Source organism: Rhinichthys klamathensis, unplaced genomic scaffold (genome assembly GCF_029890125.1).
Source record: "Rhinichthys klamathensis goyatoka isolate OS25496 unplaced genomic scaffold, OSU_Roscu_1.1 h1tg000104l_1, whole genome shotgun sequence".
In the NCBI taxonomy this organism is placed as follows: Eukaryota; Metazoa; Chordata; class Actinopteri; order Cypriniformes; family Leuciscidae; genus Rhinichthys; species Rhinichthys klamathensis.
Genome location: NW_026606643.1, coordinates 2,078,591 through 2,095,873, shown reverse-complemented (window position 1 = coordinate 2,095,873; position 17,283 = coordinate 2,078,591). Strand labels below are relative to the sequence as shown.

At 42.9% G+C, this 17,283-nt stretch overlaps 1 protein-coding gene across 1 annotated transcript in view; it reads right to left on the bottom strand.

Moving 5' to 3' along the window:
• Positions 1-7,732: 7,732 nt before the first annotated feature.
• Positions 7,733-17,283, bottom strand: part of slc5a1 (solute carrier family 5 member 1) — a 37,507-nt gene continuing 27,956 nt past the window's right edge. Inside the window, exons 10-15 of the mRNA XM_056253298.1 lie at positions 10,317-10,424; positions 10,078-10,228; positions 9,825-9,993; positions 9,505-9,720; positions 9,041-9,146; positions 7,733-8,736 (exon numbers count right to left, since the gene is read on the bottom strand). Coding sequence (XP_056109273.1) covers positions 8,522-8,736; positions 9,041-9,146; positions 9,505-9,720; positions 9,825-9,993; positions 10,078-10,228; positions 10,317-10,424 — 965 coding nt within the window. The 3' untranslated portion in view covers positions 7,733-8,521. The remainder of the gene's footprint in view (positions 8,737-9,040; positions 9,147-9,504; positions 9,721-9,824; positions 9,994-10,077; positions 10,229-10,316; positions 10,425-17,283) is intronic.

The following is a 17,283-nucleotide window of genomic DNA, read 5'->3' as shown; positions in this document are numbered from 1 at the left end:
TGTATGTGACAGTCGTGCTAGTTCCGGGAACCAAATCTGATTCTCCCAACGCGGGGCTATGAGGAGCACCGAGTGGCGCGTTTCCCTGATTCTCTTGAATAGGGATGGCCCGATACCATTTTTTTTCAAACCGATACGAGTACGAGTATTCACATTTGTGTACTTGCCGATACCGAGTACCGATACCGATATTTCTACCGCAAAAGTAATAGGCTCCCAGAAAAGAAGACAACTATTTTAGAACACAGGTTAGAAGACTGTTTTTATTTTCTTCTCTGCTTGTTTTAACAAGTCTAAAAATAAATAAAAATTAGTAAAATAATAAATGTATTAACACACAAACCACTGTTAATTTAACATAAAAGCATGCAGGCTACTGCGTGCATGGTCTGGCATGACTGAATGCGCGCAAAGTGCGCTCCCTTAATAAATCCTAAAAGCTGACAGTTCATCGCGATCTCACACATCTCTGTTATTATCAATGAAGCTGACTGCACAATCAATCTTTCATAATATCCACACTTTGTTTGTTATAATTAGAGGATTTGCCAGCATACAGAATTCAGCACTGAACAAAAAAGTCCGTTTCGAGCGGTGAGGGGAGTCTATCTTAAATGCTTCTGATTGGCCATTGCGTTCAAGAAATCAACACATATGTCTGTGATTGGCTACATCGCTCAACGCTGTAACCATGTTATGAATAGAAACTCTGGCCTGTAAATCGTTTCTATTTTGTTGTAGTTGTTCTTGTTGCTTTTCTGCAAGAGATGAATAAAAATCTTTTAGTTTTTATGTTTTATTCATAGATATTTCTAGTTTGCGGGAGTCCCGCGAATCGTTTTATTCTCCCGTAACCCGCACACACAGAGTGAGTGCATTACCGCCCGCGCGCGCGCTCGGCCATCAGATCTATGATGCGTCTTCAGATGTTTAATTAGATTGCTGGTGTTAAACGATGTACTTTTTTTCCCTCCTTTTGACACCTTAGCTGAACATAACTCACAGTCTGCCTTGCTGTTGTCATCACCCCTTATCTTGAAATGAGCCCAAACCGCCGACATTATACTTTCCTATGCCTCAGTTCACCTCGACAAAGCACTCGCGGCGGCCAGTTTCGTTTTGGAAAATGTACGTGGTATCGGTGCGTGGTATCGGCGAATTTTTATGAGTACGAGTACGAGTATATTAGGACAGTATCGGCCCGATCCCCGATGCCAGTATCGGTATCGGGCCATCCCTACTCTTGAACACCTGTGGTAACAGAGAGACCGGAGGGAAAGCTTATAGGCGGGAGGCTGGGCCAAACCTGGGCCAGCGCGTCCTCGTCCTTCGAGAAGAACGTCGGGCATTGAGCGTTATCTTTTGACGCAAATAGGTCGACTTCCGCTCTGCCGAATAGGCGCCACAGTTTCTGGGCCGTTTGTGGGTGCAGGGACCATTCCCCTGGGGGAACATTGTCCCTGGACAGTTTGTCTGGGCCGTCGTTCAAATGGCCAGGCACATGCGCCGCCCTCAGCGAGCGCAGGTGCATCTGAGACCAAATAAGGAGGCGTTCCGTCAGATTGCAGAGATTTCTGGATCTCACACCGCCCTGACGGTTTACATAGGATACCACAGACATGTTGTCCGAGCGGACAAGAACATGTTGGTCCTGTATGAACGGGAGGAAGCGCTTCAGCGCGTTCTCGACCACTATCATTTCCAGACAGTTTATTTGAAAACACTTCTCTTGGTCTGACCACTGGCCGAAGACCGGTCTGCCCTCGAACAGCGCGCCCCAACCCGAGTTGGACGCATCTGTCGAAATGACTTCCCGATAAGAGATGGTTCCCATCATCACTCCCTGCTGGTACCAGTCGGCTACTAACCAGGGCTGCAGAGCCGCTATGCAGGTCTGAGTCACTCTGATTTTCTGGCCGCCAGAAACCCAAGCTCGGCAGGACGCGCGAGCATTCAACCAGCGTTGGAGCGGGCGCATGCGCAGTTGGCCCAGCTGAAGCACCGCTGCAGCTGATGCCATACAGCCCAACATCCTTTGAAATGTTTTCAAAGGGAGAAAGCTGCCCTTCTGGAAAGATGCTGCTAGGTGGCGAACACGGCGCGCGCGCTGTGTCGATAAACGAGCCGTCATGGTCACCGAATCCAGTTCTATTCATACAAAGGAAATTGACTGGCTGGGCAGTAATGAGCTCTTGGTCCAGTTGACCGTGAGACCCAAGCTTTCCAGGTGACTGAGAAGCACTGTTCTGTGAGATAGCAGTTCTGTCTCTGACTGTGCCAATATCAGCCAATCATCCAGATAGTTCATTATTCGCAGCCCCTGACTTCTCAGGTGGGCGAGCGCCGCGTCCATGCACTTCGTAAATGTACGGGATGCTAGAGACAGGCCGAACGGCAGGACGGTGTTTTGATATACCTGACCGTCGAAGGCGAATCTCAAAAATTGCCTGTGACGGGGTATTATCTGAATCTGAAAATAGGCATCCTTCAGATCTAGAGAAATAAACCAGTCCCTCGGGCGAACGTGCGCGAGTATTTTCCTGGTCATAAGCATTTTGAACAGTCTTTTCGCAAGCACTTTGTTCAAATGTCTCAGATCTAGGATAGGTCTGAAGGCTCCGTCCTTCTTGGGTACGAGAAAATATCGGCTGTAAAAGCCTGACTCGCTCAGAGAAGGCGGTACCTTTTCTATAGCCCCTTTGCACAGCAGCTTTGCTATTTCTGCGTGAAGTAGGTGTGCTACTTCCGCATTCACTATCGTCGTGGTCCGTGCTCGAAAGCGCGGGGGATGGCGAATGAATTGAAGTGTATGGCCCTGCTTTATTGTGCTCAGCACCCATTCTGAAATCCCTGGGACAGTTTCCCACGCAGCTATGTGAGCCGCCAGGGGGCGAATGGCCTCCGGGTTCAGATCGCCGCCATTTGCGGGCTTGTGAAACTGAACCGGAGCCGAAAGCGCGGCGCGCGGACTCTCGGTTCTGGGCAATGGCTGCTCGCTGAAAAGCCGAAACTGGCTGATTTATGTGAGATGTCCCAATCATAAGGGATGGGGAACATTTTCTTTTCACTGTTTGACGCGTGAGCAGCGCTCCGGGCGGAAAAGCTTCATGTAAGCGTGAGCGCGTGTGCGCGGGCACGAGACTTACAAGTGTATTTGACGCCCCGATCGTAATGGATGGGGAGCGTCTTATTAATGCCCTGCGTTTTGTGATAACACTTAAACGCGCGGGCGGCGCCTGGGGGGAGGTTTGTGTTAGTAAGCGTGAACGCTCTCTAGCGGGCACGAGACTTACATTCATAACCTGCTTTTTTGATCGTGTTTTGATGAGGCTGTTCTGGCCGTGTGACAGAGCGGGCAGAAAAATAGGCGTGAGCACAGAGTTGTGGGCACGTTTCCTACATCTAGCACTCGAGCGGCACAGATGTGGGCACAGACCTTTTCTACACTCAAGACACCAACGGCGTGAGCCGGATAACCAGACATTATACTCACTTGAGATTTCTCTGGGTCGCCGTGAGAACGGCGGATGTGTGCAGGCGAGCGGGTTGCATTACCGGCTCGTTGGCTGCCAAATACACCACTGCAGTAGCCTTATCTAAGGGAACTGACAGGGCGAGACATTTCGACGGCGGCGCGCAAGCCCGTCCGGGTCATGCAGAGAGCTCGAGAGGGCTCTGCATGACGCTGCGAACGGGAACGCGAGGGCGGGGTAGCTCTCTTGTAGCGTAAAGAGAACTAGCCGCGTGCTCGTTGGTCGAGCAGAACTGTATAAAAAATTTTGCTTTTACCACGCATCCAGTACATCGCGTATGTTGATGCCCGTCCGGGTCATGCAGAGAGCTCGAGAGGGCTCTGCATGACGTGCGAACGGCGACGCGAGGGCGGGGTAGCTCTCTTGTAACGTAAAGAGAGCTAGCCGCGGTCTGATGCCAGGATGGAGCAGCAGTCTCTCGTGGCGTGTCCCTTGGCCTCATCCTCAGATGCGACGGCAGTGAGGCTCGTGAGCGGCAGCTGCGCGTCGGTGAGGGGAGGCGGGGAAGGCGAAAGCGAGGCTCGAGGGAGGTTCTCCGGCGAGCGCGTCGCTGTGGCCATGGGTTCCGGCTGTCTCAGGGAACGGCGCTTCTTCCTACGTGCTCCCACAGAAGGCGGGGTGACTGCTTCGGGGTTGAAGGCTTCGAGTCGAGCCCGCAGGGTCGACAGCGGAAGCGCTTCACAGAGCTCGCAGCCCCCGGACGCAAGGGCGAGCTCTGCATTTTCCAGGCCCAGGCAGAGAGCGCAGATCACATGGCGGTCTCCGACGCTGAGCGGGGCCCTACACGAGCCGCAGGAAGTGCGAGGCATCTTTAAAAAGACACTCGTGCTCTTTTAGGAATAGGTTTTGCAAGGTAAAAGGATACGTCGCCGGATAGCGTAGCTCGCACGGATGGCTGAAGGTGGCGAAGACGGCCGGCTTCCTCAGCGCTGTCCTAAGCTGGCTGTTCGCTGTTCGACGGCGGCGGTGGCTTCTCTCAGATCCAGCGATGCGAAGAGCTCGCTGAAGAGACGAAAATCAGGGAATTTAGCCTACAAGTGTTCACTTAAAACTGAAGATTTTGCAGTGCATGGGGTTAAAAGTGTTAAATGTGTCAAATAAAAAAAAAATAGAGTGAAGCACAATTTAATGGTAATCAACTGTAAATTAATTTATGGCATCAAACTGTAGAAAAACAGCAATTTACTGGCAACCACAGCTGCCAGTAGATTACCGTAAAATCTGTAAATTGTAAACCGTAACTGTCAGATTTACCAAATGATATATTAGAGAAAGTTCATAAAAAAAAGTTATGCAAAGTCAATAACTAAAGAGGAGAGTATTAAACTAATATGTGTTTTGCACAAGATGATATAGGAGAGATCTGTTAGTTTAATTAATTAGTTTTGGGGGTCACCATTGTGCTGGAGAGTAGAGCCTGTGCTTCAGTCAATGATGAACAGAGAAATGCTGATGTTTTACTGCCTGTTGCTTTATTTAAAGGCTGTAAGTGTGTAGTTGCTGATGCAGACTTAAACAGCCTAAACTAACTATCCTACCACATAATAACTTTTTATAGCATATATTTTAAAAATATATCAAAACATCATATGTTGGTGAGCAACATATGAGCAACTCACTGTGTTACTATGTCTGTTGTTATGCATTCATAATAAATTCATGCTGCTGTTTGTGCTTCATTTATTGTTTGATCATCAAGTGAGTGTACCACACTCTGCTCAGCTTACTTCAGTGAGTGTAAAAAGTGGTTAAATGACACAAAAATGATAAAATAAGTCAATTTGATCATTTATGCTATTTTAAAAAATAATATTAAACGTATGTACACATGCACGTTTAGTTTAATTGGGTTGGGGTGTTGTGGGGAAAAAATGCTATAGGGGTGCCATGCTTTCAAAAGGTTTGGGAACAACTGCAATAGTATTCACTATTGTTTGCAGTTTTATATTAAGAACATTTTCAAAATATTTTCAGTGGACTCAAATCAAGTAAGTTAAAAGTAGGCCTATCCTATCTGTATAATAGTATCTCTGTATAACTATCTTATTTTTAAACTTGAACTGTTTGAAGCAATCGGTTTCCCAAATGATATGAGTTACCTTTGATTGTATTATTACGGTAACATACTGTAAAAAAGAGGACTGTAAATTAACAGTAGAGGGCTGTAAATGAGCAGTACATTGCTGGCAACCACAGCTGCCAGTAGATCATGTTATTTTACAGCACCATTTTTTACAGTGGTTGCCTTAAAATTTGAGTTCATTGAAACTAAAAATTTGAAGTTAGAAATTTGATATTAGGCTATGTTATCTGAACCACATTAATTATCTAACTTTATTTGACAAAAGAAAAAAAAGTTGTGATAAATCATTAAAATATATACATTTTTTACAGTTGGCATTACACATCTTCTCAGTTCTCATGCATGCGTTGTGGCGCTCTCGTGAACTCACGTCAGAGGCCCACACAGAAGAAAATGAGTAGTTGAATAGTAGTCACTTGACTTGGACTATTTTAACGAGGTCTTTACTAACTTTACTGGGCTGGCAGATGCAGTGATACAGCTTTCAGATTTCATCAAAAATATCTTAATTTGTGTTCGAAAAGGAAACGAAAAGTCTTACGGGGTTGGAACAACATGAGGGTGAGTAATTACTGACACCATTTTTCATTTTTGGGTTAACTAACCCTTTAATTTTATGTCAGAATCACAAGGAAGACAATGCAAGCAGTATTTGTATACAACTTGGCACTTCAAAAACGCCTTGAAAGGCATCTCTTTATAATTTGTGTTGCTCGAGTAGGCTAATCCTGCATTGTGTCTCTCTCATATGTACTATAGCTACATGACGTGCGAATCATGCCAGGGGCCATAAAGCTGAGGCAGGGGCGCGGGAAGATGTTTAAGGTGGGGTGAGGTGAGGTGTGGTGGGGGGCACCACTTTTAAACAATATCAAGTCTATAAAACTCGTCAAAATATCGGTGAGAATACTCCTTTAAACAGCAGACACACACCCGAACTTGATTGCACATCACATTTTTGACATTATTGATACGGCTTTCAATCGTAATGCAACGGACCCGTCTACGGGACATAAATTAAGCCTTTACATAAAACGGTTATTTGGCTTACACTGCCAGAGCCACAGCAACAGGAAATAGAAATGAACACAAAAAACTGTCTAGTGCCTACCTTACACAACACTGACGGTTGACTTGCGCTCAGGAGTAGCGGTTGCGGACGAATTTCTTTTCTTTTTCTTCTTCTTTTTTTTTCAGCGGCTGCGACGAATTCTTTCTGCGCACCCCCACTTCCCTGCCCCTTAGCTGAGGCCACGAGGGGTTGACACCCAAAAACAATCCATTGCAAATGTAAAATAGATGTAGTTAGATTCTGCCAATAATATAAAACCAAGAGTTGATCAATTAAAAATGAACAGCAACAAATGATCAATTAAAAATTCACAATTATATATATATATATATATATATATATATATGAGCAATACATTCGTTAACGTAATTTATTAATCTTTGTTAATGTTAAAGTGAATATTATGCTATTAATTGTTAGATCACTGTCTGTAATATTAACATATACAACTTTTAATTTGAATAGTAGTATATGTTGATATTAACTAATATCAATAATGGCTTTTTAAGTGTGTAAGTTCATGTTATAACTAATACAGTTAAAAATGTTAACAAATAGAACCTGGCGTGAAGTGTTACTGTTACATCTATGTAGTTCAATTTATATTTTCAGACTTATAACTATATAATTATATTTACATTTATATTCAACTACATTTTCAGATGTATTGAAATTGTGAACAGATGGCATGAATTACATTCTACAATTTCAAATGTCTAAAATGTGAAACTCATCCACCAAATGAATGTTTCCTTTATCTTCTTCAGAGAAATGTATCACTGAGTCAAACTAATAGATCACTCATTGTGTCTTGAGTTGCTGAAGGAAACCACAATGGTCCTGGACTTTGGTTTCAGATGTATCGATAGAATCTTCATGAAAATTAAATATTAACTTTCCTCCGGTGCTCAGGCCTTTGAATGAGTCTGCTCACATCACGTTACGCTTAGAAGTTTTTATAATTGTTTTCAGTGGTTATTCCGGCAATTCTGAACACGATTCTGGCTTCTTACACCTGTGCATCTCAATAAACACATAAGCTCCAAAATTCATTAATTTTTATTACAATGAAGACAGAAAACATTAAATTAATATATTACAGAGTATACACCACGGCAACAATATCAATATTAAATAAAATATCTTACCTTCTCCCAGACAAAAATATATATATTTTAACTTACAAGAAAATCAAATACATAGTAAGACCATTTATAAAACTTATTTTTGGAGTTTGGTAGATAAGAGACAGCTTAAAAATGGCACTGAAAAAGACTTTGCATTGATTTGATCATAATGTATCAGAAGACTTTACAGGAAACATACAACAGAGTGGACTAGAACTTCGTATTATTCGTTGAAACTGTTACTCTGTAATATGTCAAAGATATAAAGGAAGAACATGCGGTTTTGAACAAGTAAACATTGTTAAATGTACAGTAAAGGCTGCTAGACATGTGTTAAATCAGATACTGTAGTAGCTAAGAATGATTTGACAAAAAAACAAGGACATGATTATATGAATGATTAGTTTTGGTCGTGGGTTTAATGAAAGTCAGTTTGGGTGCTAAACACAATATTATATTAATTAAAAATTACAGAATTTTTTTTATTGTATTGTACTTCCTGCCATCAAATCAAAGTACAATAAGGATGAAAAGGGTTTTTGTTGAGGATATTATAAGGAAGTATTGTGTGTTTCAAGAGGAACTTTGTAACCTCTTACAGTCTGATTAATCACATTTAGCTTGATGTTACTGATAAGGTAACATTTCTGTCCACAGAACACAGGTCTAATATCCTTAACAGAGTTAGATGATACTGATGTGATCTTTAACCAAAGAAACCATGGAAAAAGACGCAGACGGTGAGGAGGATAACAGCGTTAGCGTTGACCACGTTTCTCCATAGAGGTTTTTCAGTGGTGTCGGTGAGCTTCAACTTCATCTCCGCCTCCTGTTCTTTAGTCAGTTTAGGGGCATTGCCTTGGTCAAAGCCACAGAACCAGTTGTAGGCCTTCTTACAACAGCCGGGCTCCTCACGCACCTCTGCAGGGTCAAGAGATGAACGGAAATGGTTGCTATTGGTTATTAAAAGCTAATATGTTACATGTGCAATGTGATTTACACAAATAAGACATGTTTCTGGGCCAACATCCTTTGTTTTCCTTGAACAAACTACAATATAGTCAATTAATCATAGCCATAAACTAGTCTCAGCATCAGACGGCCCACCCACAGACACCCAGAGTCCGTTTACTGAACCACATGATGCACGTTGCACACAAAAGCGGTGAGTGTTACCTGTGCTACCCATCAATGATTATGAATTTGGTGGCTTATGCAGACGTACCTTCTGTTTCCATAGAGTTGGAATCCTGTTCATCAGTCCAGTCATCTGCCTCCAGATCTATCCTCTCCTCAGTGTTGTTCCTCAAGCTCCAGCAGAGCCTGTACAGCTGCACAACAAGGGGCCACAGAATGAGGGGCCGTGACAGAGAAGTAGCTTTTTTATAGATACAAAATACAGCTACAGTATAGATTGCTTCATGTCTGTCTGACTGTCTGTCAATTGATCAACTTAATGCTTCTTTTCTAAATAAAAGTAATAATTTATTTAAAAAGAAAAAAATATTTTCTTCCCAAACTTTTGAACTGTAGTATAATGTTATAGTATACAGTACATATAATATGTGTATTTCAAGTAAAATAAGAATATTTAATATAAAAAAAAAAGAAAAGAAAAAAAAGAGAGGAAAATATGGTACAGAAGCATGATTAAGAACACTGTATAGTGTTGTTATGATAAGAGCTTACATGTTTGTCGTCAATGGGTTTGGTCACGAGGGAGATGCCCAGTATCAATATACAGGACAGGCTGAAGAGGATCATTCCAAAATAGAGGTAGTGCACACCACAGATGATCGTGGGACAGTTACTGGGGCTCACGCAGCTGCCCGTGCCATAGGCAAATTCGGTTATCATACGCGCCAGACCCACCAACAGACCAATACACAACCCGTAGAAAGCACCCTGTGAGGGAATATCAACACTATGTGTCAAGACTTTGAGCGGTTTTGAGGGATTTTTTTTTTTTTTTTTAATATCAAGCTGAATTTAACAAGAAAAAAACTCACTGGTTCATTTACTCTCTTGCAGAAAATGGCGAGGGAGAAGACAGCGGCGATGGGTGGAGCCAGAAAACTGGTGATGGACTGAATGTAGTCGAAAAGCTGGCCGCTCTGAGCTGACTGAACTATGGGGATCCACGCAATACTCACGCCGATCAGAAACAGCATGAACAACCTGTATGCATGAACACAGGCATCTCAGAGCTTATTCACATCATTTTTTGCTCACACAAGGTCAGAAAATCAATATGCAACGCACCTCCCAGCAAACATGAGCTCCTTCTCTTTGGCTTTGGGACGGATCTTGGTGTAGATGTCCATGGTGAAGAGTGTGCTAGCGCTGTTAAAGATGGAAGTGAGTGAACTCATCAGAGAGGCCAGCATGACAGACAACATCAAGCCTCTGAGACCTTCAAGAACACACAGAGCAGGTTAGACCCATAACACAGATCTATCAAAGCATGTAAAGAGACAGAACTAGAAATATCAGGATATTACCGTTTGGCATCAGGTCCACCACTAGTTTAGGATAAGCAATATTACTGCAGCCCACACTGGCTCCACAATAAAAGTCACACTCTTTTGGATCCACACATGCAATCTCATCTAACACAAACAAGAGAATACACACAAACATTAGTTTCACTAATAGTCTTTGACTGTTCACTGACCTTCTGATGCACATTGCATACAAAATGTGACAAAAATGGGTGCGCATTACTTTTGGATTGACAGAATTTCTTATCACAAAGTCCACATACCATTTCCACAAAATAGAATTGTTGTGGAATCATGATTTTCAGTTTTACCCTTCCTGAAATGTCCCATCAAACAATGCTATTTATTAATATTTTTAACTTTTATTTTTATATGATCAGTTTAGTTGAGGTACGATATTAAAAACATATTAAAGAACCAATTAAAACTTGCAAATCACTAGTAGTATTTATATAGTAACATAGTATTTATTAATATTTTGAATTACCTTTTATTGTCATTTTAAGTTTTTGTCATGTGCTTTTGTCATTTTTATTTTTATTTTTATATTTATATTTAGCTTTAATTTTTTATTTCAGTTTTAGTAATTATAGTATTTCAACTTAAACTTATTTTATTTCAGTTACAACATTTAAGAAAAAATGTACTGTATAAAAAAGTTTTTCATCTAATTTTAATTTATGTCAGCTTCACTTAAAAATGAATAACATTTGTGTAGTTTTAGTTAACAACACTGTGTCAAACAAAACAAACTGCGTTTGGTTTTTTAAAGTGTAAGTCAGACACTTGACCGCGTTTCCCGTACAGCGATGTAACTCACTGCTTAACTAGTACAATGCATCATTGAAGAAATGAACTAGCTAGTCACGACGCAAATTTGTCGTTCAACCATGTTGGTTAATGATGTCATGCAGGTGGTGGAGTAATAACTTCTTTTAACTAATCCGTTTGAGATCGAGTTAATGCTTGATTTTTTGCTAAAATTACAGACATGGCAATTCTCATTTTTTTTCTAAAATTACAGACATGGCAATTCTTATTTTTTTCTCAGTTATTTTGCTTTATTTTCAATCATAGGGTCGTTCTCACGTACTAGAGCACATATGCACATGCACACTCTTCAAAAATGGCACTTTAAATCTGACAAACTAAAAGACATAACAATGTATATATATACATTCAAAATAAAATATATAGATTGCATTGAATGTCAGCTTGCTTATTTTGCTCAAGATAATGATTTATTAAGCCCACATGTCATTAAAAACAAGAAACTCTGCTTCTAAGCACAAGTCGAGAGCTGTTCCCTTTCGAGGGAACTCCAACTGCGTCGAATGACACTTTGGGGGAACGCCCCTCAGCGTAGCGCCTCTGAAGCATGAATGAAACTGAGCCAATCTCCGATTGGTGCAACGTCATGACGTGATGTGTGACGACACATAGGCGGAACTATAAAGGGACGCCGGCAAAACAAAATGTCAGCTTTCTGTTCTTCAGCAAGCGCTATCTGTGACTGTGTGTCTTATTTACTGTTGTTTGTCAAAAAACTGAGTATCCCTGGTGAAATGGCGAGTGCGAGTTTCAGGAAGTGTGTGCATCCTTGTCCTCGTTACATCACGGGCGGGGACACACACCGACTGTGCACGCACTGTCTCGGAATGCAGCATGCGCAGGCAGCTCTCGAGGGGGCTACTTGCGAGGAATGCGAGAGAATGACAATCCGTGTGCTGCGTTCCCGGCTGGCTATCTTTGATGAAGATGGCCAGCCTCGCGAGCCCCGTGGTGCGGGACCCGCGTCCGCTGAGGTGGCGCGGCGACGCTCTTCATGGGGCTCGCAAATGGATCTGTCCGGGGATCCCGAGGCTGCTAAGGCACCTTCTCGGGATTCATCGGGCAGTTCCGATGTCCTCGAGCCTCGCGCAGGAGCCCGCCCCGCGGCTTCTTCTGCGCGAGTCGAGGATCCGATGCTTGAGCTGTCTGCCTCTGAGGAGGTAGACGTGCTCAGCATCGAGGGCGGGGATTTCGGGGACGACTCGCCGCCCCGTATCCCCGCGTATGAGGAGTTGGTGGAGGTTGTTTCCCGTGCAGTGGCCCATTTAAATATCAGCTGGCCACAAGAAAGGCAGGAAGCGCAGACTAAAAGTAAACTGGATGAGCGCTTCCTGCAGCACAGGGAACAACCTCATCACCAGGGCTTGCCGTTCTTTCCCGATTTGCACAACGAGTTGTGTAAATCGTGGGAAAAAAACACATTCTTCTCGTGTCTCCAATCCCCTTCTCCTTAATTATAGTAACATCGTGGGGGCACGAGAGAACGGTTATGGGATGATGCCGCGGGTTGAACAGCCTTTAGCAAATTATTTATCCCCCGAATCGGCATCATCCCTTAAAGCCCCGGTGCTGCCCACTAAGCCGTGTAGAGACACATCATTGCTAGTGGGCAGGGCATATATGGCTGCAGGTCGGGCTGGTGCGAGTCTTCACACCATGGCTCTGCTCCAAGCGTACCAGGCCGACCTTCTTAAGGACATTGATGAGGGCGAGGGCCCAACTCCGGAAGACATCGCGGAGTTGAGGAAGGTCGCTGATTTGTCTCTCCGAGTCACCAAGGAGACGGCCCGCGCTCTCGGTCGCTCCATGGCGGCAATGGTGGTCTCGGAGAGACATTTATGGTTAAACCTGACTGGCATCAGGGAGAAAAACAGGGCTTTCCTCCTTGATGCCCCGATTTCACCTTCTGGCCTGTTCGGCGATGCCGTTAATACCGTCGTCGACAGGTTTCAGGAGGCGAAAAAAACAATCAGCGGCCTTCAAACAGTATCTCCCTCGCCGCTCAGTGTCCAAGAAGTCTGCCCCTAGTGGGCAGCCGCAGCCACAGCCATCCACCAGCTCCTTCGCCTATAGGCAGGCTCAAAGAGAGAGCGTTACGTCTAGAGCCCCCCCTCAAGGAGCCTGGGGGCATAGACGGCTCTCTCAGGCGAAGCCTCAGCAGAAGCAGGGCGACCTGAGGGCCGTCCTGCAGGCTAAAAAGGCCTCGTCAAAGAGATCCTAGCTGGTCTAGGATCTCTGCGGGCGGCCCCACCCGTGGTGGAACGACCGAGGTCGTCTACTTCACGGAGCCCGCAGGAAATCGATGTTGCTCTCCCGCCGTTAAACACGCTTCGGGACACATCGGTTTCCAGCAAAAGCAGGCTGCACTGTCCGCCCCACAGGCTTGCGGTCAGGCAGTATTCGCGTCCGCCCATCGAGAATCGTTTTCGGTTCAGCCCTGCCGGGAATCCGCTTCAGGGAGCCGAGAACGAATCCCGATTAATACCATTCAAAATGGGTACAGGCTGCAGTTCAGTTCCCGCCCACCCAGATTCAACGGGGTGGTCTGGACTGTAGTCGACCCACTGCAGGGTCGGGTATTGGAACAGGAAGTAAACTCCCTGCTGGCAAAGGAGGCTATAGATCGTATTCTTCCACCGGACAGGGAGTCCGGGTTTTACAGCTGCTACTTCATAGTTCCCAAGAAGGATGGGGGTTGCGTCCAATAATAGATCTCAGGCACCTGAACCGTTCTCTGAGGAGATTCAGGTTCAGGATGCTCACTATTCCCATTATCGTGAGTCAAATTCAATCCGAGGATTGGTTTGTCACGATAGATCTAAAGGACGCATAACTCCACATATCCATCCTTCCATCTCACAGGAAGTTCCTGAGGTTCGCTTTCGGGGGCGAAGCTTACCAATATCGTGTTCTTCCGTTCGGCCTAGCTCTCTCCCCTCGCACATTTACCAAATGTATGGATGTAGCTCTGGCACCGCTGAGGCTTCAGGGCATCAGGGCAACCACGTTCCTGGGAGTGGTGTGGGACTCGGTCACGATGCGGGCACGATTGTCTCCCGCGCGGATCGAGTCCATCCTGACCACAGTGTCCGGGATAAAGCTAGGCCAAGCCATCACTGTAAAGCACTTCCAGAGAGTGTTGGGGCTCATGGCAGCAGCGTCCAATATCATTCCATTCGGCCTGCTGCACATGAGGGCCCTTCAGTGGTGGTTAAAAACCAAGGGATTGAAGGAATACAAATTTGTTAAATGTTTAATTTAGGTTTCCACTCCAATGGTATAAAAACTGATACAATTTAGTAGACGGATTTTAGATGATTATTGAGTCTCCTTTCCTGATAGTCCTGTTTTCTCTCCTTTCAGCCTGGATGTTGAATCGTTAGGTTTATTGGATTAGCTGTCGGGGAGACTTTCACCTTTTGTCTTTAATGGCTCTGGGATGGCTCTTAGGAACCAGAGTTCCTGACCACTATCAGCATTTGAATAGTTATGCTGATTCAATTGGATTGGTAATGCCCTCAGAGTAGGGTGTGTTCCTACTTCATTTGCATGCTTTGTTTCAGAGGGACTCCACCCCAATGTAAACTCCTCCCCCTCTAAATGTATAAATTGCAAGGGAACATTTCCCTTAGTTGGACGAGATTGAGATGCTACAGCGACCAAATAAAGAACATCTGCTTTAAAAGATACCTCTCCATCTCCTGGTCTGCTCTTCTGACTTTTCTACACTTTAAGAAGAAAAAGTTCACAACAGATGGTGCCGTGACCCGGATAGAATTAACTTCACCAGAATCCAGAACTGGACCTCAACAAAGATCTCACCAAAGCTGACTGAGTTCTGACTGAGTTCCAGAAACTTCGACCTCAACAAAGATCTCAACAAAGAATGAACATTTCTGACTGAGTTCCAGACGGAATCTTTCGTACAACTAACGATTTGGTGAGTTTCACTCTATTCAAAGAACCGCTGAAGACCAGTACAAATTTTGCTATGCCTCTGCGCCGTCAGAGAAGAGTTAACAGACAGCTGTAGAGTTTGGTTAGCTAAGTTTATCCTCTAAAGTTTTCTGTTAGAGATGAAAAGTAATCCTCTGCCCAGACAGGGAAGATTTTAGCATTCAAGTTAAAATATTGTTAGCCTCTGTGCAAGCAGAGAAGAGGTAGTCTTACAGGCTATTTATTTTGGTTACCCTTTTAAAAGTTTTCTTTTAGAGATAAAAGTGTATCCTCTGTTCAGGCAGGGAAGTTTAGCATCATGTGCTAATGATTTGGTTTTATCCTCTGTTCAGGCAGGGAAGATTAACATTAAATGTTAATATTTTGTGATCCTCTGAACAGTCAGGGAAGTTGTTTTTATCCTCTGTTTCAGCAGGGCTCCAGACTAACTTTTCCACTGGTTGCACTGGTGCTACCAACTTTCTCAGTTGGTCGCACCAGCATATGATTTGGTAGCACTTTTTTTTATTTTATTTTTTTGCTATATGCCATGGGATTAATCAATGCATGCTGATGAATAGTGGTTTTAATGGACCAAGGCTAGCAAAGGCTTTCTGGGTTGCAGCAGAAATACCTGTAATATATTAATTATCATTGGCAAATTTCAGGATTTTCATGGATTTTGGACAGTAATTTTAATCTGTAATTTTAAGCATTTTACATTTGAATTATATTCTATCTATCTATGTATCTATCTATTTATCTATCTATCTATCATCATCTTTCTATCTTTTAAAAATCATTAAACATTCAAATGTATGCATTACATTTTAAAAGATTAGAGTATTGTAATAAACTGATACAGATTTTTCGTTATCAAAGTTTATAGTTGTAACAAAAAGCAGAAATCTCACACTCCTTACCTTCTACATTTTATAATAATTTCCTTTTCCTCTGTCGAGCGATCATGAGAGTAATCGCTCGACAGAGGAAAATATAACCGCTGAAAAGACGTAGGAGGAAGGGGCTCTGTGTTTCGTGAGACCATTTTTATCATTTTATATGCACCGTAAAAAAAAATCCTAATTTTACAGAAAATAACTGTGATTTTTTGACGATCATTTTCTTTCATTTTAAATTGTACTCAAAACACTGTAAAATTACAAATAATATCTGTAAAATAAAAATTCAGCTGTTATTTTAGGTATTGCGACATTAATGACAAATTGCAGTAATTCACATTTTTTATACAGGAAATTGATTGTATTTTTCATACAGTATTTTTTCTGTTTTCTTAAATTACATAAAAATTTATGTAAAATTACAAATATAATCTGTAATTAAACAGTAACAAACAGTAAATATAAATATATATGTGAAATAACTGTGTTTCTGTTAAAAAGTTTAATGAAGATTTCTGCAATAGTATTTATTTAAATTAGGATATTTTACATTCATTTTATGGTTTTTGTATGGCAGCCATTGCTGACAGTCATTTTACCTTTTTTTCACAGTGAAGGTGTTTGATCATAATAATTCAGGAAATAACTGTAAAATAACAGTGTTTTTCTGTAAAACATTTAAGGACAAAGTTTGGAAAAGTTTTTTTGCACTCAATTTAAATTAGGATATTTTACTTTATTTTTACGGTTTTTGTTTGGCAGCCGTAGCTGCCAGTCATTGACCGTTTTTTTACGATTTTATTTTTTACAGTGTGCCTTAATTCGCAAATTCGTAATTGGCGCGTTTCACCATCAGTGTGCAATGCGTGTGACGTCTACGTTCGTCAATAAATAAGCTGCACGTGTCTTGCGGAAGAACATTGTAGACGGAACTTCTCTCCGTTAATGTCTATGGCGAGTCACGCAGGCACTGGGCTACTCCGCAGCCGAGACGACCCGGGATAAAATAGTCCGAATATAAACACTTATTATAGGCGTACCGTAGTGATTCAGAAGAAGTCAAAAACACGGTTTGGAAAATGGATTCATGATGTAGCCTACTTGTTCATTTTGAACATAAGTTACGGACTGCAGCAGCTGATACAACGGCGTTCTGTGGCTCAAGCGTCCACTCGCACAAATGCGACCACATAACATTTTAACTCGCACATTCTCAAAAAATGGTCGCATATGCGACCAATTTGGTCGCAGTCTGGAACCCTGTTCAGGCAGGGAAGATTAGTGTAAAGTGCTAGTAA